The 27,361-nt window shown below is 38.0% G+C and overlaps 1 protein-coding gene across 8 annotated transcripts in view; it reads right to left on the minus strand.

Moving 5' to 3' along the window:
* Fgd4 (FYVE, RhoGEF and PH domain containing 4) overlaps positions 1 to 27,361 on the minus strand; it is a 175,418-nt gene that overhangs the window by 18,097 nt on the left and 129,960 nt on the right. For all 8 annotated transcript variants that reach the window (XM_031363214.1, XM_031363219.1, XM_031363221.1 and 5 more), the window contains exons 8-15: positions 18,097 to 18,235; positions 14,157 to 14,215; positions 13,771 to 13,917; positions 12,154 to 12,326; positions 9,055 to 9,085; positions 8,573 to 8,665; positions 7,997 to 8,122; positions 4,551 to 4,691 (exon numbers count right to left, since the gene is read on the minus strand). In XM_031363214.1, coding sequence (XP_031219074.1) covers positions 4,551 to 4,691; positions 7,997 to 8,122; positions 8,573 to 8,665; positions 9,055 to 9,085; positions 12,154 to 12,326; positions 13,771 to 13,917; positions 14,157 to 14,215; positions 18,097 to 18,235 — 909 coding nt within the window. The remainder of the gene's footprint in view (positions 1 to 4,550; positions 4,692 to 7,996; positions 8,123 to 8,572; positions 8,666 to 9,054; positions 9,086 to 12,153; positions 12,327 to 13,770; positions 13,918 to 14,156; positions 14,216 to 18,096; positions 18,236 to 27,361) is intronic.

Raw genomic sequence — 27,361 nt, forward strand, 5'->3', positions numbered from 1 at the left:
CAAAACAAAATTTACACAATATCTTTCCACAAATCCAGCCCTACAAAGGATAATAGATGGAAAACTTCTACATAAGGAGCGAAACTACACCCCAGAAAAAGCAAGAAAGTAATCTTTCAACAAATCTGCACAAATCTAATTCCACCTCTATCAGCAAAAACAATAGGAAGTAAAAATTACTTTTTCTTATTATCTTAATATGAAAATTAATATTACCAATATATCCTAATCAATTGAAATCTCAAAATATGAGGAATTACAAATTTGTTGATTGTCATCCAATGGTCTCTCTAATTTGGTAATTGTAGAAATAGGTCCAATATTGTACAATCCATATACACTCAGCTTGTTTGTTCATGACAGTGTCTTGCTGTGTCCAACATAAGGGTCTTGAAATCTTGCTTCTCCTATCTCAGCCTCTCTATTAGTAGTATTGTCTACTTCATGTTTTTATACTATACTATCATTTTCAGAACAGTTTATATATTTAAAAAGTATTTATACACCCAAGGGAGACATAGACAACTAACTTGGGAGGTGGCTTGTAAGAGAACAACAAAGAGTGAGACTGAATGCTTTGCTTGACGTTTGTAATTCTTGTATCAAGTTTGAAGAGGAGGACTTCATAAGTTATTCTTTATCTGAAATGAATGCTTTTCCAAATTATCACAGCTAATGAACCAAATTCTTACCCTCACCTAATGTCTGTGCCATCCTCAAAGCAGAACCATTGTTCATTGAAACAGTTGGTGAATGACTTTATGGATAGACCATCTTAATACACACACCATTTCTTAAATGAATGTAATCTGTTCTCTGTAGGCTGACAATAAAGTCACTCACTCAAGTCAAATAGCTTTGACCATAGCAGGAAGTCTGTATACAAAAATCGTGCCTACAATTCATTCCTTGGCTCAGCAGAACTGTCAACTCTCAGCTTAGCTACGATGGAGGTAAAATCCTTTGGTGATGTGGGGGTCATTGAAGTACAGCCTTATTACAATGAAATCCAATGTCTAAAAATTGTTCTTATTTTGTGCTTGTACCAAAGTAAGAGCCAAGATTTTAAACTCTACTAAGTAAAAAACAAACGAACAAAAAGACTTTATATATTTATGTTCATCTAAGAAAATACTAATAGTGATGTATTATTTTGAAATGTACAGTTAATATGTTTGGAGTTGTTTAAAATTTATATTGAGAAAAACATATGTATTTTCAGAATTGCTGTAGACAAGCATCTATATAAGACTGTTAAATTGATTGTTGTTTTATATCAAACAACTTTTATAATACTCATTTTATTGTTATAATATTTTATAAATATTAAGGAATATGACAAAAAAGATATTATTTGTATTGAAGGTGTTATCTCTGGGAGGAGTTAGTGTACAAAAGGGAAACAAGAATATGATTTTAATTCTATTTACTTAAAATATGTTTTTAAATGTTAACAAATTCAGATAAATAGAAATCATGTAACTTTTCTCATCATAATGCAATAAAAGTTAAAAAAAGTTAGACTTCAGAGCATCAAATAATCCTATTAAATATGGGGTACAGAGCTAAACAAAGAATTCTCAACTGAGGAATATCAAATGGCTGAGAAGCACCTAAAGAAATGTTTAACATCCTTAGTCATTAGGGAAATGCAAATCAAAACATTTCCTGAGATTCCACCTCACACCAGTCAGAATGGCTATGATCAAAACTCAGGTGACAGTAGATGCTGGTGAAGATGTGGAGAAAGAGGAATACTCCTTCATTGCTGGTGGGATTGGAAGCTGGTACAACCACTCTGGACATCAGTCTGGTGGTTCCTCAGAATATTAGGCATAGTATTACATGAGGACTCAGCTATACCACTCTTGGGCATATACCCAGAAGATGCTCCATCATGTAATAAGGACACATGCCCCACTGTGTTCATAGCAGCCTTCTTTATAATAGCCAGAAACTGGAAACAACCCAGATGTCCTTCAACAGAGGAATGGATACAGAATATGTGGTCCATTTACACAATGGAGTACTACTCAGCTATTAAAGACAATGAAATCATGCAGTTCTTAGTCAAATGGATAGAAATAGAAAACATCATCCTGAGTGAGGTAACCCAATCACAAAAGAACACACATGGTATGCACTCACTGATAAGTGAATATTAGCCCAGAAAGTACCCAAGATACAATTCACAGATCACATGAAGCTCAAGAAGAAGGAAGACCACAGTGTGGATACATCAGTCTTTCTTAGAAGGGGGATCAAAATACCCATGGGAGATACAGAGACAAAGATTGGAGCAGAAACTGAAGGAAAGGCCATCCAGTGACTGTCCCACCTGGGGATCCATCCCATTTACAGTTACCAAACCCAGACACTATTGTGGATGCCAACAAGTGTTTGCTGATAGAGCCTGATATAGCTGTCTCCTAAGAGGCTCTGCCAGTGCCTAACAAATACAGAAGTGGATGCTCACAGCTATCCATTGGACTGAGCACAATGTCCCCAAGGAGGAGCCAGAGAAAGGACTCTGGGAGCTGAAGGGATTTGCAGCCCCATAGGAGGAACAACAATATGAACAAACCAGTAATCCCAAAGCTTCCAGGGACTAAACCACCAACCAAAAAGTACACATGGAGGGACCCATGGCTTCAGCTGCATATGTAGCAGAGAATGGCCATGTGGGACATCAATGAGAGGAGAGGCCCTTGGTTTTGTGAAGGCTCGATGCCCCAGTGTTGGGGAATGCCAGGACAGGGAAGTGGGAGTGGATGGGTTAGTGAGCAGGGGGAAGGGGGATTGGAGAGGGGAGTTTTTGGAGGGGAAATGTAGAAAAGGGATAAAATTTGAAATGTAAATAAAGAAAATATCTAATAGATTTTTTTTTTGAACAGTGGCACAACTGTTTGAAAGGACAAAAATAATCGTAAAGGCTCAAAGGGTGGCTTAGCAGTTGAGTGCTTGCCCTGCCATATATGAAGACAGGGCTTCCAGTCCCACAAACCCACATAGATGCACAGTAGGCATGGTGACCTGCCCATGATTCCAGTCTTGGAAGGCAGAGATAGAGGACTCTTAGGAGCAGGCTGGCCACCAAGACTAGCCATATCATAGTGATGAGTTCTGCGTTTGTTTGAGAGGCCCTGCCACAATGAGTATGGTGGAAGAGCAGCTGAGGATAACTTCTCATATCAGTCATTGGGCCTAACTATGCACAAACACACACGTGCCCATATACCTCAAAACGTGTGCCCACACCAGGCAAGAAGGCGAGAACATGTAGACACATACATAAACAGTACAAAAAGTGGAAAAAATTTACAAATACATCGAGTTAAATACTTTAAGTTTTGTCAATAAAAATGTTTTTTCTCTTAAAATACCTCTGTAAAATCTTGTTTTGGCCTTTGGGCCTATAAAAAATGTTTCAATCAGTCTGCTTACAAGAAGCTTGACTACTGCTCTAGAGTGCGTAGGATACTCGTTGGCACAGGGTAAGGCTCAGACATGCTCTATGTGTGCATGGACATGCTTATTTTCTACTTACAGATGCTATATTTTTTATGTGATTACATGAATTAATCAAATTCATGATTTTCCCACAAGCATAAGGTTTTCCAAAAAACTAGAGGTGTTTTACTTTATCTATGCGGCCTAAATCCTCTCTTTACGAACGCCAGTGTCATCCTCATTGCACTCTGATATACCGATCAGCTGTCTCTACGAAAGCCTTGAGGTTGTGGCTCTGGAGTCCAGTGGGGACTATCTCCCCATTTCTGCTACCATGAAAGCCTCATCTGGGCTGTGACTGAAGGTATATCTACATCCAAAGAGAATTTTACAATTTTGATTTGTGGGCTTATAATTTAACCTCAAATGGATATTGAAGTTTAAGAGCCTTTCCTCAGCTAACAAATAACTTTTGTATATTTGCTTGTAACTGTTCAGTACACAATTATTGATTTTTTCAACATTATTAATAAACTAAGTACATTTATGACTCTGGATGCAAAAAAATGTTATACTATTTGTAGGTGATCTTGACCTACTACCACAAGGCCTTACACAAATTACCTTATTTTGTCAACACATGGCTTTCAATGTAAGTCAATTTCTGGTACAAACTATCTTCAAGTTCCTTGGCAGAGCCTGAACTAACTCTAAATTATGCCAAACTTGCTTGAGATGTGTTTTGACAGGGATGCACTCATGAAACTCTTCTCCCTGGCTATTACATAACTATAAAACCCGGCTCTCTTTACATAGTAAGCTGAATTACTGTTTTAGGAAAGAAAATAGGACTTTATCTAAATTTGAAAATTTTTCATGTGGTGTTTTCAACATTAATGTGATGAAATCGAAAACTTTCCTATAAAAAAACCCAAACAAACCAAGCAATAATTTGTACATCAACAAACTAAAATACTAGTATGTCTCCTGCTCACAGTATCCTGAACGAAAATGCAAAAACAAGTAAGACACATTATTTGCATCCTTATGACTAAGAGAGTTTATCATCTAAGAATATATGAAGAGTTAACTATTTTTACCTCTAAAATGCCCCTTCTTTTCTTTTCTTCACTGTCCGTGAGTCCACTTATTATCTGATAACAGTCTTTACACACTTTGTTCAATCTTCCACCATCATACTCAAGCTGAGCTTTGTAGTCAGAACATTTCCAACAAACCACCTTTAATTTTTAAAAGGATATTCAAATGAATAATTAGGAGTAGGAATAATTAAGACACTTAGATTTAGGAAATATTCATTTATACATAAAAGAGAAGGTTAAATATAAAAGTTATGTTTTTTTTAGCCTAAGAACATTTCAAAAGATATTGAATACATCAGAGTATTTGAATAATGTCTGTGACAATCTGAGCATCGCTTTGACCTCTATAAAGCTCCTTTGTACTGGATGTACCATACCATCCATCTCTTCTCCTGGTTCTACATCTCAGAGGAAATAGTACAGCCAATATAACAGCAGATAATTTCTGATGACTACTTACCTACCTTTATAGATGCAGCATATTATGTCCTGTTGACTTTAATTTCTAAAGGTCTTCAATCTTTTTTTAAGTATAAGTTATTAGCACTCACATTTGTTCTCTCAGAGCCTGAGTGGTCCTTTCCACACCCTTAGGCTTTACCTAACATTCTACAAGAACCTATTTCCAAGTCTAGGCTAGAAGTCTTATGAGTTTGGTATGTTCCTCTTATACTAAAGAATCCTTTGGTCTAAAGCTATGCATGGTGGTACGTGCTTTTAGTCCCAGTACATACTGAGTAGAGGCAGAGGCAGGAAGATCTCTGTGAGTTCAAGGTCAGTACAGTCTACAGAGAGTAGAGCGTTCTAGGTTAGCAAGGGCTAGACAGTGAGACCTTGCCTAAAAAATATCAAACCAAACAAACCAACAAAAAGCCAAACCAAAGCAAATAACCAAAAAACAATTCTTCAGTCTTTCCTTTGTTTCTGGCTAAGGAAAAAAATTATTAGTTATATTATATATTAATATTAATATATTATATTTGATTGGCCTATCTTCGATGGCACTGACTTCCTACATCCCCAAAACGCCATACTTCCTTCTTCTTCCACCTCTCAAGAAGTCTCATGTTCCCATCCTCCTTCTGTGTTTAGAACAGAGCCTGACGACAGTGAAGTTTTTGTTTTTTTTGTTTTTTGTTTTTTGTTTTTTGAGACAGGGTGAAGATGAAGTATTACTTGCCCATCTCCTATAAAGCTCTACAAGAGATTGTTATGGAATGTTTTGTTCATCTCACACAACAGCTACAGAATGTCAACGAGTCGATGAGCACAGTGCAAATGCATATGACTAAATGGTGTCTTTCTAATTACTGCCATTGTCTTGAATTTTTTTTATGTTTAAGTAATTATTTTCTTGCTTAGGAAAGTACTTTTCCCTCATACTTACAGTAGATAAAGTTCATTTAAAAATGTATGAGCTTTTAAGTAAACAATCTGGAGTAGGTTCATAGTACTTGAAATACAGAAAAAAACAATGGTCAAGGCTAAGGGTGTGGTTCAGTGGTAGAACACAGACTTGGCGTTCAAAGCCTTAGGCTCAATTTCTACCCAATCTTGATATGTACCACAGTTTTCTGACGATTACAACAGAATTACTTTGGAGGTTAAGTGGTAGACATACATGTATCTGTAAACTCAATTCAACTAATATATTTTCAAATCATATCATCATATTTGATAATCTATATACAAACACTTTTTATCTGTTGACCAAAGTTCAAGTATGCCAGTACCAGAAATCATTTTAAACAAACCCAAAGATCAATTTAAACAGTTTATTCTGAGATAGTTGTTTTTTTATTTTTTAATTTTGATTACAAATGGCCTCACTACATTTAATCTCAGTGCCAGGGAAATAAATGCAGGAAACTTTAAGTATAAAGGAGAACAAGTTAAGACTTTATGCTGTCTGATAGGATGCCATGTCACCAGAGAAGGCAGCTGGGACATTACTAGGTCTGCTTACCCATCCTCATCTCAGAGACAGAATTAATCCCATTGTGCCTCAATTTCTGCCCCAGGATTTCTGCTTATCATCCCAGGCCTATCAAGGCCCCAGTAGCTCTCAGCAGTAGGCATTGAGAAAGCTCGAGGTGACAGCATCCGTGACCTAATGTTGTAGAACAAAGCTCACTCCAGTGCCTGGTGTTTTAGCACTCATGTGATTTCCTTATTGACTCAGACATTTAAGGTATCTGCTGCTCGTGTTATTCTTAGGCAGTCTGATCTAGCTTTTTGTTCTTAGGGTTAACCACTGAATAAAAATGTATTATCACCAGACACATTGTCAACCTGGAATACCTGTTCTTCATTTCCCAATATGCCTTACTTTTCTAACTTGTTCCCAGCTGTCCATTACTATGAGGCATTGAACTACAGAAATCTTTGTTTCCAATATTTTGTCATGACTTTTATTTACCTAAGGCAGGCATCTACAATTCTCCCTCGTGTTTTTATTACACTTATTCTTCATGAACCCTGTCCTCTACCTTCTCTGGCCTGCATTGCTGAATTCTGCTATGGAAAAAAAAGTCACTGTAAAGCTGCCTGGTGTCTGTCTGGATTTCTAACTAGAAATTTCCAAAGGGTAATGAGTCCACCCATGTCAGTGCAACTTTCACTTTCTCTCTGCTTTCTCTCCTCTCACATACACATCCATTTCTCCTTTACTTTCAGCTGACCGTTCTGTCCAATTTAATGAAAATATAACACTGACCTTAAACACCCCCATTTCTCAGTACTAACATGCTCACACAGTGAAATCCCATCCAGTTCACTTACCCTATTTGGACCTGTCTTTCTCCCTTCTGCTCACAGAGAGGCCTTTGCCCTCCCCTGCAAAGGCTGGAACTTTCACCTGCGCTGCAGTTTCCATCGCTTGCCTTTTCAAACACACTGGCTTCTTTGATTATTAACATTCTAACTACATCCCTGTCACATTTTTTATTGTTTTTTTTTTTAAATTATCATGCACAGCCACAGGATTTCCTAGCAATATTGCTCATGGATAAGGACTGTTCTACTGCAGGGAGGTGTGCAAAGCTCCTCTTGATTCCCCTGTTAGGACGAGGACATTCTTCCATTTAGACATCTAAGCAAATGTTACTCCCTCACATAGGTCTTCTTTTGTCTAATTAAATTTTGTCTGAATTCTTCCATTACTAATACTCTCCAATTCAACTTTCTGGTTCTTTCTTATTCCATGAATATTTGAATTCTTACCTATTTTCTTCTTCACAATGTAATCTCCATGAAGCCAGGAGTTATTTTGTTGACCATATTCTTTTTCTTTATGGGACAGCATAGTACTTTGGATATAGTTAGCTGCAAAACACACTTCCTAACTAAGTGATTGTTAATGCTTTTTCTGTTTTGAGGCTGATGATCTTATTTCCCTTATATACCATTCCTAACACCTGTGACAATGAAGAAGCCTCACTTACATGTCCACATGCCCGGCAGTGATGCCGCCTTCTGGTCAGTGCATTGAAGGATTCTTTGCACTTCATACACATGGTCACTTCATTATCACGTATCCATCTTGGGGCTCGTTTTCCTAGCTCAGCAGTCTAAGTGGGAAAGACAGGATAACTTTTAATAGAATAAAAATTATTCCTTGTTATTGTTATTATTTATTTATTTTTGAGACAGGGTTTCCTGGCTGTATTGGAATTCACTCTGTAGACCAGGCTGGCCTTAACTCACAGAGATCTGCCTGCCTTTGCCTCCCAAGTACTGGGATTAAAGGCGGGAGCCACCACTGCCAAGCTTATCATTCTTTTTAATAGCACATTATCAATGTTGTTCAAACCATGTTCTGATCTCAAGATCTAGGGAAGGAAGTAAAAATTTCAAAGCACTTCTAGACACTTAAGAGAGAATGACATTATTTCTTAACAACCTATTTTGGGGTTGCATGGGAAAAGGTTTGTTAATGAAATGATTAGATAGCACTTTTGAAAATGTGCTTTTGACACAAGAAATGAAAGATCTTAATGTGAACTTAAGAAATAACTTACAGAAACTTCTAGAGGAATGTCATTCTCCTTTGCAATTGCATTTCTGAAGGTTTCATGCCTTTGGTGAAAAGCATCAATACTCTCTTGAAGGGCCTGAATGCAAATTAAATAGAAAACATACATTACAGTATCATATACACATTAATAGATATGTTTATCACATAAATAACTATAATGAGGATCATCTTTAAAGTTAAATGAACTTGTTCTTATACTATATATTAAAAAATCTAAATATGTATATATTCCCTTTTTAAAAAGGTATTTTATGACTGTTTTGCCTGGCATATGTATTTTACAACACATGTATGCCTGGTGTCCATAGAGGTGAGAAGACACTGCACCCTTGGAACTGGAGTGATGGATGGTTTCGAGCTACCATGTAAGTACTGGAAACTAAACCCAGTTATCTCTCCAGGCCCCAGTGTATATATTTCTTACGCATGGAGGTCCAAAAACCAAAAATAAAATAAAAGAGGTACCTTGATCCATTCTTCTTTGTCTTGCTCAGAACTAAAAGAAAACAAAGCTAAAATGAGTGAAGAGATCACTAAGAGTTACAACTTGTGAACGAAAGCATGATTTTAATGTCACTCTGGATTCATAGAGAATGCAGGAGTACTTTGGAAGTAATTAAAGAGTTTCTAGTTCCTCGTAATACAGAATCAGACTGCTATCTAACTTTGCTACTCATACATTTGATTCTCATTTTGATACCCTTACGATTTGACGGCAAACCATGACTTAAAAACCACTGTCTAGTTGTATCTACCAGATGATTCTGTGTTTGACATAATAGAAGATCAAAGATAATATTATACTTTAAAAATATGACAATAAAAAACCACTAATGTCTAATCTCAGAGAAGATTATAATTATCTTTGTCCCTGCACACATGTAGCAGATGTGCAGCTTGGTCTTAATGTGGGTCCCAAACAACAGGTGCAGGGTCCGTCAGAAAAGCTGCTGCTGTACATGGTAAATGTTTTCCTAGCTGGGCTGCCTTGACTGGCTTCCCCTGGGGGAGGAAGCACACAGCCTTGCAGAGACTTGAAGTGTCAGAATGGGGAGATTCCAAGGGGGGGCTACCTGCAGAGAAGAGCCACACATATCTTTCAGTACTAATTCTAAACAGCCATGGTCTCAACTATCCAACCAAAAGACTAGGTTAGCTGAGTGTGTTAAGAAACAAAGTCCATTTTTCTGTTGTTTATAAAGAACCAATCTAGCTTTAAAGATAGGCACCACCTTAAAATGAAAAAAAGTATTCCAAGCAAATGAAATCTTGAATTAAGCAGGTGTTGTCAACCCAATATTTGACAAATAGATTTAAACTAAAATTAATCAGAAGAGTCAAAGAAGGGTACTTTATTCGAGTCAAGGGGACAATTCATCATTAATTGTGATATTAAAATATTAAATATATTATGCCAATTTCTGGTGTACTCAATGCCATAAAGAACCTACTAGTAGATAAACCCAATAATAGTAGTCGATCTCAACACTCCACTTTCTCCAATACACACATCATCTGGACAGAGAAACCTCAGGATCAAATGTTATCTTACTTCAAATGGACCTAAGAGGTATCTACACAATATTCCAACTAAACATCAAAGAATACATAGTCTATTCAGCAGCATATGGGAGCTTCTTTAAAATAGACCACATGCTAGAATACAAAATACACCTTAACAAATATAGAAAAAAAATAACTGCATGTATCCCAAATTTGACCATCATGCAATAAAACTTAAAATCAGCAGCCATTAAAAACTCTAAAAAGTATATAAACTAATGGAAATAAAAAAAACCTTACTACTAAATGATTAATAGATCAAAGAAGAAACCAAGAAATGTAAGAAGGAACCAAACTGAAGACATATAGGGGTCAAATAAAATTTAAGTTCCCAAGACCTCCCTGGGTAATTGATACCCTGACTGGCAAGTTGAGACATGAATGCCAGGCAAGTCACCCTGCCATAGTTGAATAACCCAACCAATGTGAACAGGTTAAGTGTACCACAAAGACATGTTCCTAAGGAAGTCCCTCATCCCTAAATCCTGATTGGTAGAAACATGCGACTGTAACTTGGCATAGATGTTTGTGGTTTTCAAGCTTAAAAGATCTGTAACATTCAGGCTGGGGTGGGGGCACTCAGAGTTCAGCAGCAGCTTAATCACAATCAATTGATCCCTGGAACTAAATGAAAATGAAAATGAAGCTTCTGGGTCTCACATAAATACATCTCAAACAAGGAAGTCTCCAATCATACATTAAAAAATTACAAATAAATGATTCATTGATGCAACTCAAAGAATTTGGAAGAATAAAAATAACCCCAAACTCAGTAGATAGCAAGAAATAATGAAAATCAAAGCAATATTAGTGAAATAGAAACAGAGAAAATAATACAAAGAATATTGATTCTAAGCGCTTGTTTTTAGAGAAGATATAAAAGATCAAAGACCCTTTGTACTAAAAGAAATAAAGAGAAGAGAATCAGAAAAGAATATGGAAATATTGCAATAGTGTAATAGACCAAAATAATTCAGATAAGGAAATACTTTAAAATCCTGTTTTCCATTAAGTTGGAAAATTTGAAGGAAATGAATGAATTTCTAGATTCATCAAATACCAAAGTTAAACCAAAAAGAAGTAAAAATCTAAATAGATCTACAAGAAAAGAAGAGATCGGAACAGTAATATAATAGATGATGATGATAATAGTAATAATTATTATTATAGTAGTAGTAGTAGTAGTAGTAGTAGTAGTAGTAGTAGTAGTAGTAATAGTAATAATCTTCTAATTAAAAACAAAGCCTAGGCCCAGGTGGATTTATAGTAGAATTCTACCAGACTTTCAGAGAACTACATTTTAAAATTATATAAAACAATAACAATAACTGAAGGATCGCTTTGAAACTTGTTCAATGAAGCCATATCACTCTAAACAAACAAACAAACAAACAAAAAACCTCACCCCCAAACAAAACAAAACAAAAAAAAAACAATAACAAAAACCACAAAACAAAGGAAAAAGAAGTAAAGATGAAATAAAAACCAAAGTACAGATTGATATTTCTAATGAATATAGATACAAGTAGCCTCAATGTAGGCTTATCTCAAGATCGTCCACTATGCTCAGTTTGGTTTTATCCTAGAACTACAGGGATGGTTCCAATATACACAAGCCAATAAATGTAATATATAACATAAATAGATTCCTATGCAAAAATCACATGACCATCTGAATAGAGGCAACATTATCCTTCAGGTCTCAAGATTAAATTGCAGCAGCCTCATTCCCTAAGTGTTTTGCCACTCTCCAGACACTTGAATGGTGCCTACTGTACGCCTCTGTCCTAGGCAATACAGGGATCAGAGGAAAGACATGATGAGCTCTCAATGAGCTCCACTTTCCACTTAGTCAGATTTTCAGAGGTTTTAGGGTATTCACTTGTCACCACCACCACCACCACGACCACCACCACCACCACCACCACCACCACCACCACAAGACCATTTATGACTTATTCTGATGTTTTCAGGAAGCTATGGCAAGATTGGCTCTCTCACCTGGCCTGCAGCTCCAGGGTTCTTTCTTTCCCAGATACCTGGAAAGTGTGTGGATATTCTTCATTGTGAGTCTCCACAATTTTCATTCCATCAATGCCAACTCTGGTTCGAACTGTGAATTTTGAGCCAACCAAGCTGAATCTGGGCACACAATATAGCAACATGTTGTTGAACTGTAGAGAAACAGACTATGAATTAATAAACAGGGAAATTAAAGAAAACAAAGTTTGACTAATATAACTGAACAGAAATATCACTTTTTTTTTTTGTTAAGAGCATATGACTTTTTCTCTCCATTCATATGCTATGTAACCAGGAAGCTAGGTGGGGGCTGATAGCACAGCCCATTCCACGAACTCAGGCAGGGTAGCTACATGCTACTATGTGCATCTGCTGAGAAGGCTCAGCAGGTAAAGACATCAGACTCCGAACCTGACAGCCTGAGCTCAGTCTCCAGAATACACATGGTAGAAGGAAAGAAATTATTCCTGTAAGATTTTCTCTGACCTCTACACATAGCATGGTCCAGACATACACATACATGCAAACACGTGCACCCCATCCTCCATTCACCCTCACCCATTCACTCTCTAACACACACTCATCCCCCACATACACTGCCATATCCCACACAACACGCCCCTCCACTCACTCACACATACACTCACACAGCCACATATGGTCACCACCCCAACATTTAACCTCCTACTCACTCACAAACACACTTAAACACACACACACTCATATGCACACTAACACACCAACACTCACAAATCAATATATGTAACAAAAAATTTAAAAACACTGTTGGATATGAAAAATTTCTCAGATGATAATTCCTAGCATTTTCTTTCAAAGAAAGATGGAAATAATCTTCTAGAATTTCTCAGGCCCTGACGACAACTCATTATAAATGGTGAAATGAATGCTAGGAATCAGGGGGGCAAGTCACTAGACAGGCTCTTTTTACAAAGTTATCTCAATAGTCAAAATGGGTAACATTTGCTGAGTTACTAGTCAATGCTAGTTTATTATGTGCTAGCCACTGCTTTGGTCTGTTTCATCTGTTTTAGGTATAGAATCAGAATTTATTTTAATAACAAAAAATAAAGGTAATGTGGATAAAAACTGATAAAAGGGTTTTGTCCATGTGTGTCCCTGTTTGAGGTAAGTCCTAGATGAACTGCCATTTTCAGAAATTAAGGATGGGGCAGGAGTGGACTGTGTTGAGGACTGTGGGACACACACATCCTCTACAGATACTGTAGGCTGGTGACTGTCTGGAAACAGTGGCAACATAAAATAGAAGTACTCATTTGACTATAAGGACATAAGGAAAGACAAAAACCAAAATCAAGCAAAGGAGGATTTCAGAAAGTGTATTGTGTACGTCATGAAAGGCTTCAGCATCAACTGTTGCAGCTGATTAGCTCACAGAGTGAAGGCATACTTTTTACAGTTCTGAAGATATTCTCTCACAGAGAATGCTGACAATGTTGACCAAAGCAGGCTGGGTGTAGCTATTCCAGAAGTAAGCAAGTATGTCACATCTCCATGATATGTACAGAAATTCTAGCGAATGGCTGGTATGCAGTCTGCCAATACCATAGAACTCACTAAGAAGAGGTAGCGCTCTTGTGCTGATGTGTTCCGAGCTGCTAGTTTGAGGATCTGTCCTTCTTTTATTAGTTCATTTGAAGGATTTACAATATCCTCTTCTTCTCCCAACATCTCATAAATTTCTAAAAGTTTCTTCAGGTTCTCCTGGGAAATTAGAACAAAATACAGCAAGATCAAACATAAGAAGGTAACTTAAATTTAGCTAAAATCTGTGTAATTTAATAGATATTGAGAGTGCTGTTACAGAATCCTAAGACTGTTGGTAAATATTCTTTTCTTCTCACCTGCATCTGTTCATTTTGGTTAAAATCTATAATAGTGAGAGGCCATATTATCAACTATTGTCTAGCCAGAAGGTTCCTAGATCTTGAAAAGCCACTTACCATTTTTCTTATTGCACTATTAGAATGGCTTGCTGCTGTAGATATAATTTCAAGTGACTCTAAATGGAAAAAGAAAAGTAAATAAATGTTTGTCCTTCCTGTGCTACTAGAGTAAAATAAATAGACAAAAAACAATGGAGGTCACGGCAGCTTCCACTGTAGTCTGGCACATAGTTTCCTAAGTCATTTGTTCATGGCTTATCTAAGCTTGCAGGATATTTACCTGCAAAATGATATAAATGATGATTAGACTCACAGGTACATGTACTATATAACAGGATTTAGAAGTAGATTTGCATTTATAACGTATATTAACCAAATTCAAGGAAATTTGCCAGGGGTAATTTCATATTAACAGCAGTTCTGTAGCATCAGTCAATTTGTTGTGGGTCAAAAATAGTACATAGGGATTTCCAGAAAAATAATTCATAAGTTTAAAATAAGTTTTATTAGAGCACACAGTTAAAATTATTCTATTAATATCATTAATCTCAAATTTATAAATTAAACATTTTCATAGTGATATGTAGGGAAAAATATTACTATATTTATATAATTTATATTTATATAAAGTTTGGTATTAATAGCAATTAAAGGAGTTTCCAGAACATTTTGGAAAGTATCTCCTGAGGATCTACTGTCTACCAGTTGGAGAGTTCTTTCATTTTTGACTTAGGATGGAAGTGATATGACTTGGCTTGTTCCACATAGAAATGAATCCCAGATCACATGGCTCAAACTTCTGATGCTTCATTTTGCCTACTAAACAAGCACAGCTTTCTTTGCATAATAGCCTGAGTCAGATAAAGAGAGTCTGGGGGTTGTTTTGCTGGAACAGGTCATGGGATGGAAAGGGAAGGGAGGAGTGGAGTGTGGAGCTCCAGGAGCTGATGGTGAAGAACAGTAGGGGCATAGTCCTGGGTTGGCCACCCCTTGGGAGCATTTCCCAGTCCTAAGTCATGACAAGGCAGCCCCAATCCTTTAGGCCCATGTTTTCTGTGTTGTTATATTGCTGAGTGGAACATACTTTTAGTGCTTCATCTTATACTTTCAAGACTCTAAAAGTCCACGTTCTAGGATTTCCTTAACAAAGCAAGCCAGACAGAGCTATGCAACACCTCATATCTGTAACTTAGGGCAAGAATGAATCTTTAGATACAGAATACTGAATATTGAAGCAGTGCTGAACAGGATTTGAATCATGTGCTTGGCTTCCCTGGTTGCTGCAGCTTGGCAGCTCCATGCAAAGACTACTTTATCTTTTTCTGTAAGAATTGTCCCTTCCTGAAGGGCTGGTCTGTACCCCAGGGAGGATGGCTGAGGATGACCCCATTCACAGTCCTACTGAGAATAAGCCTGGTTTCACTCAAGTGAATTCTCTGCTTCTGGAGCTTGAAAGCTAGGGAGGCAGATGACAACCCACAGAGGAACAGAAAAACACACTCATCTGGATGGATATTCCTGATTGTTAAAAGCAATCTGAAGAACTAACCCTCCGAACTTTTGGAACCAGATAAGGAAACCAAGAACAAAACTGCAAAGGAAAGAAGATGAGCAGAAAGATTCTGAAGACAGTGTGCAGAAAGTCCACCAGGCTGGCCGCAGCATGGTTGGCTGCAGCATGGCTGCACTGGAGTGAGCCTTTACAAAGGAAATATGGGTAAAACTGACATGCCACTTCCAAGCTATGTTTTCCACTTTACCCAGTATTTCTGTGGGATCTCTAACAATATCTTAGGAGCGATAATGCCAGTATTTCAAAACTAGACAATTAACATTATTTTTGTTTTTGTTTGAAAGTGTTTCCAGTCTGTGGAGCTAGTGCTGTAAAATCAGCTGCACATCTCTTTGTGGTTTTGTTGTGTTGAGTCGATGCATTTAATATTAAGGAGAGTGAGTGAGTGGGGAGGGTGTTGGTATTCTGTCTGAACTCCACTCCCACAGTTACCTGGCAACAGCCAGGTAGGCCTGGCCCACTATAAAAGGGTGTGCTTGTACCCTCCTCTCTTGTACTCTTGCCTCTCTCTTGCTTCTTGCCCCCTTACTTCCTCTCTCTCCCCATCTCCTTCCCCCTCTCTCCACATGGCCATGGCTGGCCTCTACTTCTCTATTCTCTCCTTCTCTCTGCCTTTCTCTGCCTCTACTACTCTCTTAACTCCCCTCACCATCCCTGAATAAACTCTATCCTATACTATACCCTTGTGTGACTGGTCCCTCAGGGGGAAGGGATGCCTTGGCATGGATCTGTGCAGACATCCCCTTCCCCAAACCCTGCCAGAACATATTCTTATAGCTCCTTATCTTTTTATGATCATAACATTCCTTAGGATTTGAGGATCAGGGCACCCATTCAAAGAACTTCAGTCTTCATATTCTGGATACCCTGAGCAGGTGATGTGTTACATGTCCTGTGACCTAGTTAATTTACATTATGGGTTCTGCAGATCCATTTGTCTTTCTAAACATGAATCTTCCTAAGGCAGGGTAAGAGGATAAGGTTACTTAAAAAGAAAAAGACAGCATCTATACCAGTGCCAGGACTCTGTGGGCACAGGCAGTTCTCTGTGTGTCATATCCAGGATGAGGGAACACAAAGTGGCAGAGGCTGGGGTGAGTGAGAGAAGTTTGCAGAGAGCTGGAAGACCTACTTCTGATTCACCAGAAGCTCAGCTGAGTTCCCAGGAAGTGGCCAGGGAAAGATCAAAAGGGAAAAAAGTGAGAGAGTTTTCTGTGGTCACTGAGTCATTGGGATGGTGGGAAATGGTCTGTGTCCAAGATGTCTTGGGCCTATGATCTTCATCTCAGAATAACATCAGTTTCTAAGAGAGGTCAGGAACATGTAGGGAGAAGAATAGTTTCAAGACTAAATTAGCATTATTAGTATTTGTCAAACATTAAACCATGACTATTTCTTAATTTTTTACTCATTTCTAATTTTTGAAAGGTTTTAAAAAAAACTATATTAGAGGCTTGGAGGTACAACTTTTTTTTCCTTTTCTTTTTTAAGACAGAGTCTCACTATTTATCCCTAGCTGGCTTGGAACTCACAGAGATCCACCTGCCCCTGCCTCTTTAGTGTTGAGATTTAAAGCAACCACATTTGATATACCATGTACATATTAGAATGTGATAAACAAATCTCTGGGCTCAATCTCTAATATTATAAAAAATTTAAAAGTGCATGAGAAACTAAAGAATTAATGAAACTCATTAGTCTTAAAAAAAACTTTCATCCTAATCTAATGAAATAATTAAGACAAAAAATACAATTGAAATAAAGTTGTGCTCTTTGTTTTTGTTTTTATTTTGTTTGAGACAGAGTTTCTCTGTGTAGCCCTTGCTGTCTTGGACCTCATTCCACAGACCAGGGTGGCTTTGAACTTAGAGATCAGCCTGTCTCTGACTCCTGAGTGCTGGGATTAAAGGCATGCATCACCACTGCCAGGGTTTTTCTTTTTTTCCTTTTTTTGAGGAAAATATCACTAGATAATAAAGCTCCTCATGTCTTACATATGTTAGGGAGTAAGGCCAATAAATTATATTTACATAGTAAATGTCTTCTTAGCTCTCTTGGTAGACAGCAGCACCATGGTTCCAAATACTCTTGTTCTTCCTATGAGAAGGTTTATTGTATTATCATTACATATTATATTATTATATATTATTATTTATATTACTACTCCAAAGATTTCTAAGCCTACAGTTTTAGGTTTCACAGTTGGTGATAACATGAATCCAGAATGGGAACCACGATTTGCATTTCTTTAAAAGGGTGTGATCCTGACGTCAAGTGGAGTGCTCAGTTAAGGTGCTGATAACAATTTCCAGTGAGATGATTTTCTGACTGTTGACTAAAGCAGTTGTAAGACACATCTCTGGAACCAAGGGGCAGCTTGGCTATTATCATTATGCTGTTGCTGAGGGAGAATAAAAGATTTACTTTTTGCATCATTCCAGTCTGGGGACTCAGGAGACAACTTCTTCAGGTAGTCCTTCAGGAGCATCTCATAGCGAGGAATCCGCTGAATCGGCTCCAGCATGTGATGCTGCAGGGTCAGGCTTCCACAGATCTCCTGTTTCTGGAAGCAGCAAGATTTTTATTTTTAAATATTTCATTACATTTATTTATTTACTGTATGTGCATGTGAGTATGGAGGTCAGAAGGCAATTTGTAGTATTCAGTTCTCTCTTTGTACCACATGGGTCCTGGGGATCAAACTTAGGTCATCAGGCAAGTGCCTTTACTCACTGAGCACTCTCACCAACTCCTGTAATTAAGATTTTTAAAAGAACATTTAAAAATTAGGTTTACCAGTCTAAAACCTCAATATAATAAAGAACTATCATCAAAGGCATCATTTTCCTACCAAGTGTAGCTGCATCATATACTAGGGTGCTTTGAAAATATGCAGGTTTCTGACTCCGACTAAGTCTATCAAATCATAGTGTTGGGGGAAGAAGCCAGAGAATACAAATTTTTAAATACCCCATATTGCTGCTGGTAGAACATGGAGATTCTGAGCTTCTCTTCAAAGTTATGTCCCATTCTGGTGACTCCTAAGCTGTTTACCATGGACAATGACTTCTTCCTGCCCCTTTGCCTCCCTTTGAGACTGACTAGAAGCCAGAACCTTCCACAACAGGTACCCTTCAACCTGCTCATTTGGTATATAGACATAAGTAGGCTACCTACACTCACAGATCCCCTCCATCCTGATAGGTCTATGACTGCTTACCAGAGATGTTCATCTCTTTCTCTTTTGGGACTCATAAGTTCTCAGCCTACTCTTACAAGGGAGGCTAGAAGATCTAGGCTATCTCCCCCTTTCAAGGCTTTTCAGAGCTCTGCCAGCTGCCTGGCTGTAACCCTCCTGGTGCCCTATCCAGTCTTGAGACCTAGGACCCGTCTATACTGCCAGTGGAATATAAGCTCATTGTGTTATATTCATCAGGCTGTAGCTGTTGAAGAGAGAATTGGAAGATAACAACAATGTGGCCCCCCAAGTACTAGACAAATAGAAGAAACTGACACCCCAATTTTATCATAAATTTGCCCAGACCAAACATTATAAATACCTCCAATAAAAGAAGGTGAAAAGAAAACTCAACCAACACACTAATTCCAGATGTGTACATCTTAACATGTAAATAAAAACAACAAAAACAACAGCAACAACAACCAAAAAAAAAATAAAAAAACATGTGTCCTCCCTCAAATTTAAATCCCATAATAATGATTCCTGTTGAAAATGGTATGACAGAACTTTCAAGGAATTCAGAAGAATGATTACAGCTATAGTCAAACAAATGAAAAAAAGACAATGACAAAGATGAACAAAATAGAGTAAACAGAGGATGAAAATCCTTAAAACCAAAGTTGAACTGACACTGAAAATGAAGTCTTACAGTTTATTTTAGCTTATGACTCCATATGGTAAAGAGCTCTTCACAACGTGGACACCAGAGAAGAAAGCAACCTCACCACAAAGCAGAGAGAGAGATAACTGGAAGTAGGGTGAAGCTACTTCCCCTGTGATAAATAAAACTAAATAAAAACTCTGCATGAAAAAAAACAGATTAAAAGAAATTATGACTATTAGTAAGACTATAAAACAGAGGCTACTAGAAGGAATTTATCCATCTGAAGAGAAGAATGAACATACCCCAGGGCAGAAATAGTGCCCGGTCAAGTAATCGAAAGAGGGCTGTGAAACAGCAAAATCAGCAAAACAGGAATTAATACACATTATTTAGCAATTATTCTGAATATTAATGGTCCAGATTCCTCAATAAAAAGACCCAGACTAACAGATTGGATTAGAAAACAGGGCTCATCTTTTTGTTACTTCCCAGATAAGACACAACCTTAAAATAAAAGGATGGAAAAAGGTATTCCCAGCAAATGGAACTAAGAAACAAGTAGGCATAGCTATTCTAATATTAACAAAATATACTTCAGAGAAAAGCTAGTTAGAAGTGACAGGGAGAAATATTCATACTTAAAAAAAAAATCTATACCTTCTGATCTGCTTCCTGACCCAGGCCACATCAATGGCCTGACAACCTCCCTTCCCCTGCAGCCTGCCTGCCTCCTAGGAGGTCTACAATAACCAGGGATACAGCCTGACTGCCTCCCATTCTCTCATGGTCCCTAATAAAGAGGATAACACTGTACCCATGTCTGTAATATCTTCACAAGATGCTCTGGAGATGAAGACAAATAAGATCTGAAAGATAATTCAACACATTTCATTTTGTCTACAGGTAATAATTATCAGCAAAGTTATCCATTTTGATGCAAGAGTCTTAAAAAAGGAATCAGCCCTCTGCCATCTTTTTTTTTTTTTTTTTTTTTTTTTTTTTTTTTTTTTTTTTTTTTTTTTTTTTTTTAAACACTGGCACGGCCTAAATAGGTCTTCACAGCTGTAAGCAGATCTTGGCATGGTTTCACTTAGTTTTTGTTTTGTTTGTTTGTGTGTTTCTGGATGTTTTAGGGATTTTATTTGTGCTTACATGGGAATTTACACGTCTGATTCAGGTCCCTGCCAATAGTTGTTTTTTTGACTGGTCAATAAAGAGCCAGCGGCCAATGGCTGGTCAAGGGGACAGGGACTGGACATTGAGGGTTCCTGGAGACGAACTGCAGAAAAGTGAGAAGGAGAATCACCAGGGCAGAAGGAAGAGGACGCAATGAGTGGCTCCAAGGCCCACTCCCCTGAATGCATCTGGGGTAGCAGAGATAAAGTATAGACTTTAGAACGTAATAAGATACCGAGCTGGGCGGTGGTGGCGCACGCCTTTGATCCTAGCACTTGGGAAGCAGAGGCAGGTGGATTTCTTAGTTCAAGGCCAGCCTGGTCTACAGAGTGAGTTCCAGGACAGCCAGGGCTACACAGAGAAACCCTGTCTCGAACCACCACCCCCCCCACCAAAAAAAAAAAAAAAGAATATCGGAGGGGAGTGTGTTAGCCATGTAGAGGTTCAGGAGTGGCCCAGTCATTGAGCTAGTTAAGGCATATTAAAATATAAAGGTCATGTGTGCATGTCTTTCATTCTTGAATCCAGGGTTCTTAGAGGGTGCAGAGGCATGCACATACATAGTGGGAGCATAGAGTGGACTTTAAATATTTACTGCTACAGATGGCATACAACATGAGGCTTGTACTCGCTATTAAAAATTGGAGGGATACCCACCCAAACACTGAGCCTGCATGCTTCTAAGGAAGTACACAGTAACCAAGGACACAGGTGAGAATTCTGCCCAAATAGCCAAGCCAGTTGGGATACTCATAGAGCTCAGTTGATATGTGACCTACCCCGCAACCATCCAAATTATACCTTCCATCCTGCCCACTTCTACACTAGGCCAGATCAACAGCCTGGGAGATACCCACCCAAATACTGCAGCCTGTGTGCTTCCCAGGAGATCTGCAGTGACCACGGACAAAGGAGAGAATTTCTCCCAGCCACCCATGTCAACTGAGATACAAACACAGCCCAGGTGACTTAGGACCTACCCCTGAGCTCCACTTTCCTTCCTGCCCACTTCTCCACCCAGACCAGATCAGCAGCCTGGCCAATACTCTTTCAAACGCTATAGCCTGTGTGCTTCCCAGGAGGTTCATTCGGGCTCACTTCCTCACCCAGACCAGACTGGTGGACCTATACATGCCCAAACTCTACAGCCCACAAGCCTCCAAGGAGGTCCACAATAACCAAGGGCACAGGAGGTCTGCAGTAACCAGGGGCACAGGAGCCCTGCTCTAGCCAGAGTCACAGGAGGCCCACCCTAACCAGAGACAACACTGCTTGCCTCTAAAGAAAGCAGCCCTAACTCAGGTCACAGAGCACTACCTGTCTCCAAGAAAACCTGTTTCAATTAGAGACACACAGGACAGTTAACACCAGAGAGAACCAGATGGCCAGTGGCGAGCACAATATCATTATTGACAGAACCCAATGAATTTGGCACCATCAGAACCAAGTTCTCCCACCACAGCAAGCCCTGGCTACCCTAACACAGCTGAAAAGCAAGATAAGGACCTACAATCCCATCTCATGAAGATTATAGAGGTCTTTAAGGAGGATATAAAGAATTCCCTTTAAGAAATACAGGAAAACACAGGCAAACAGGTAGAGGTCCTTAAAGAAGAAACAAATAAATCCCTTAAAGAAATACAGGAAAATACAATCAAGCAGGTGAAGGAATTGAAGAAAACAGTCCAAGAACTAACAATGGAAATTGAAACAATAAAGAAAACACAAAGGGAGGCAACCATGGAGATGGACAATGTAGCAAAGAGATCAGGAGCTACAGATGCAAGCATCACCAACAGAATACAAGAGATAGAAGAAAGAATCTCAGGCATAGAAGATACCACAGAAAAAATTGACATGTTGGTCAAAGAAAATACAAAGTGTAAAAAGCTCTTAATCCAAAATGTCTAGGAAGTTTACAATACAATGAAAAGATCAAACCTAAGAATAATAGTAATAGGAAAGGGTAAAGAATCCCAGCTCAAAAGGCCAGAAAACATCTTCAGCAAAATCATAGAAGAAACCTTCCCTAACCTAAAGAAAGAGATAGCCATAAATGTACAAGATGCCTACAGAACATCAAATAGATTGGACCATAAAAGAAAACCCTCTTGTCATATAATAATCAAGACACCAAATGCAAAGAACAAAGAAAGTATATTAAAAGTTATTAGGAAAAAAGGCCAAGTAACCTATAAAGGCAGACCTATAAGAATTATATCAGACTTCTCAACAGAGACTCTAAAAGCCAGAAGATACTGGACAGATGTCATCAAGATCCTATGACAATACAAATGCCAGCCCAAGCTACTATACCCAACAAAACTCTCAATCACCATAGATGGAGAAACCAAAGTATTCCATGAGAAAACCAAATTTAAACAATATCTTTCTATGAATCCAGCCATACAGAGGATACTGAAGGAAAATTCCAACACAAGGAGGGTAATTGTACCCAGAAAACATGAGAAATTAAACATCTCATGATAATCCCCCAAAAGGAGAGTCTCACACACACACACACACACACACACACACACACACACACAGAGAGAGAGAGAGAGAGAGAGAGAGAGAGAGAGAGAGAGAGAGAGAGACATATAACACCAGCTCCAGCAAGAAAAATAAACAGTAACTAACAAACAGCTGTCTTTAATATCTCTCAACATCAATGGATTCAACTCCCCCAATAAAAAGGCAGAGGCTAACAGACTGGATACCTACACAGGATCCAGCATTTTTCTGCACACAAGAAACACACCTCAGTGAGAAAGACACACACTATCTCAGAGTAAAGGGCTGGAAAAAAAGTTTTCCAAGAAATGGTCTCAAGAAACAAGCACGAGTTACCATTGAAATTGACTTTCAACCAAAAGTTATCAAATGAGATGGGGAAGGACACTTTACATTCATCAAAGAAAAAATCTACCAAGAAGAAGTCAGTTTTGAACATCTATGCCCCAAATGCAAGGGCATCTACATTCATAAAAGAAACTTTACTAAAGCTCAAAGCACACATTGAACCTCACACATTAATAGTGGGAGACTTCAACAACCCACTCTTACCAATGGACAGGTCATTGAAATAGAACCTAAACAGAGACACAGTGAAACTAACAGAAGTTATGAACCAAATGGATTTAGCAGATTTCTATAGAATATTTCACCCCCAAACAAGGGAATATATGTTCTCAGCACCCCATAGAACCTTCTCCAAAACTGATTACATAATTAGACACAAAACATGACTCAACAGACACAAGGAGACTGAAATAATCTGTGCATTCTATCAGATCACCACTAAGGTTGGACTTCCACAACAACAAAAACAACAGAAAGCCCACATTCATGGAAACTGAACAACACTCTGCTCAATAATAACTTGGTCAGGGAAGAAATAAAGAAAGAAATCAAAGACTTTATAGACCTCAATGAAAATGAAGACACAACATGCACAAACTTACAGAAAACAATGAAAGCAGTGTTAAGAGTAAAATACATAGCACTAATTACCTTCATAAAGAAATTGGAGAGATCCCATACAAGCAACTTAACAGCACACTTGAGAGTTCTAGAACAGAAAGGAGAAAACACACCCAAGAGGAATACACAGTAAGAAATAGTCAAACACAGTGCTGAAATCAGTTAGAAAGAAAGAGAATGATACAAAGAATCAACAAAATTAAGAGCTGACTCTTTGGGAATATCATCAAGATAGATAAACCCTTAGCCAAACTAATTAAAGGGCACAGGGACAGTATCCAAATTAACAAAACCAGAAATGAAGAGGGAGACGTAACAACAGAAACTCAAGAAATTTAAAAAAAATTATTAGCATCTACAACAAAAGCCTATACTTAACAAAACTGGAAAATCTAGATGAAATAGATGATTTTCTAGACAGATACCACATATCAAAGTTAAATCAAAACCAGGTAAACTATTTAAGCAGTCCCATAACCCCTAAGGAAATAGAAATATCGTTAAAAACCTCCCAACCAAAATTCTCAGGACCAGATGGTTTTAGTGCAGAATTCTACAAGTCCTTCAAAGAAGAGCTACTATCAATACTCCTCAAACTATTCCACAAAAAAGAAATAGAAGGAACACTACCTAGTTCATTCTATGAAGCCACAGTTACTCAGATACCTAAACCACACAAAGACCCAACAAAGAAAGAACTTCAGACAAATTTCTCTTATGAATATTGATGCAAAAAATACACAATAAAATTCTTGCAAACCCAATCCAAGAACAACATATCAAAACCATTATTTACCATGATCAAGTAGGCTTTATCCCAGGAATGGAGGGATGGTTCAATATATGAAAATCCATAAATATAATCTACTATATAATCTCAAGGAAAAAAATTACATGATCATCTTATTAGATGCTGAGAAACCCTTCAACAAAATATAATACCTCTTCATGTTAAAAGGTCTTGGAGAGATCAGGAATTCATGGCACATACTTAACCATAATAAAAGCAATACATAGCAAACTAACAGCCAACATGAAATTCAATGGAGAGATAGTAGAAGCAATCCCACTAAAATCAGGGACAGACAAGGTTGCCCACTCTCTCCCTATCATTCAACATATTACTTGAAGTTCTAGCTAGAGCAATTAGACAACAACAAAAGGAGATCAAGGGATACAAATTAGCAGAGAAAAAGTCACGATATCACTATTTGCAGATAATATGATAATATACATAAACAACCCCCAAAATTCTACCAGAGAACTTCTACAACTGATAAAAAAGTTCAGCAAATTGGTGGGATATAAAATTAACTCAAGCAAATCAATAGCATTCCCTTATCCAAATGATATGCTGGCTGAGGAAGAAATTAGGGAAATGACACCCTTCACAATAGCCACAAATAATATAAAATATCTTGGTGTTGCTCTTACCAAGGAAGTAAAAGATCTGTATGACAAGAACTTCAAAACCCTGAAGAAAGAAATCAAAGAAAACCTCAGAAGATGGAGAAATCTCCTATGCTCATGGTTTGGCATATTATCATAGTGAAAATGGACATCTTACCAAAAGCAGACTCAATGCAATCCCCATCAAAAGTCTAACATAATTCTTCACAGACATGGGAAAAACTATTTTCAACTTCATATGGAAAAACAAAAAATCTAGGATAGACAAAACAATTCTCAACTATAATAGCTCTTCTAGGGGAATCATCATCCCTGACCTCAAGCTGACCACAAAGCAATAGCGATAAAGACCCCATGGTATTGGTACAGAGACAGACAGGTTGATCAATGGAATAGAACTGAAGACCCAGAAATAAACACACACACCTACAGACACTTGATCTTTGACAAAGAAACCAAAACAGTACAGTGGAAAAAAGAAAGCATCTGCAATAAATGGTGCTGGGATAACTAGCTGTCTGTATGTAGAAGAATGAAAACAGACCCATATTTATCATCTTGCACAAATCTCAAGTCCAAGTGGATCAATGACCTCAACATAAAACCAAATACACTAAGTCTAATAGAAGAGAAACTGGGAAAGAGCCTCAAACTCACTGGCACAGGGAAAAATTTCCTGAACAGAATACCAATGGCTCAGATCAACAGTTGATAAATTGGACCTCATGAAACTGAAAAGTGTCTCTAAGGCAAAGGACACAGTCAATAGGACAAATTAGTAACCCACAGATCTGGAAAAAAAAAAAAAACTTCACTAGTCCTACATCTGATAGAGGCCTAATATCCAAAACATATAAAGAATTCAAGAAGTTAACCTCCAAAAAACCCCCAAATAACCCAGTTAAGAAATGGGTTACTGAGCTGAACAGATAATTTACAACAGAAGAATCTCTAATGGCCCTAAAAACACTTAAAGAAATATTCAAAGTTTTTAGTCCTCAGGGAAATGCAAACAAATCAAAAATCAAAACAACCCTGAGATTCCACCTTATACCAATCAGAATGGAGAAGTTCAAAAACTCAAGTGACAGCAGATGCTGGAGAGGATGTGGATAAAGAGGAACAGTCCTCCATTGCTAGTGGGACTACAAGCTGGTTCAACCACTCTGGAAATCAATTTGACAGTTTCTCAGAAAATTGGAAATAGTTCTACCTGAAGACAGAGCTATACCACACTTGGGTATATATACCCAAATATACACACTGTACCACAAGGATACGTGCTCCACTATGTTTACTGTAGCCTTATTTGTGATAGTCAGAAGCTGGAAACAACCCAGATGTCCCGCAACAGAAGAATAGATACAGAAAATGTGGTTCATTTACACAATAGAATATTATTCAGCTATTAAAAACAAGGACATCATGAATTTTGCAGGCAAATGGATAGAACTAGAAAATACCATCCTGAGTGAGGTAACTCAGATCCCAAAGTACATGCATGGTATATATGTGGATGATATTCATCAAAAAGTACAGAATACCTAGGATACAAACCCACAGACTGTGAAGTGTAACAAGCAGAAAGGCTCAAGAGAGAAGGCTTCAATCCCACTTAGAATAGGGAAGAAAATAATCAGGGGAGGCAGAGGGATAGAAGGATGTGGGTGGGAGAGAAGAAAAGGGGATCAGGGTTAGGTATGGGGCAGGGGACAGGAGAGAAGCCCAGAGGGCCAGGAGAATGAATGGAAATATGCAGTCTCGGGGGGGGGGGG

Source organism: Mastomys coucha, unplaced genomic scaffold (assembly GCF_008632895.1).
Source record: "Mastomys coucha isolate ucsf_1 unplaced genomic scaffold, UCSF_Mcou_1 pScaffold12, whole genome shotgun sequence".
NCBI classification, from domain to species: Eukaryota; Metazoa; Chordata; class Mammalia; order Rodentia; family Muridae; genus Mastomys; species Mastomys coucha.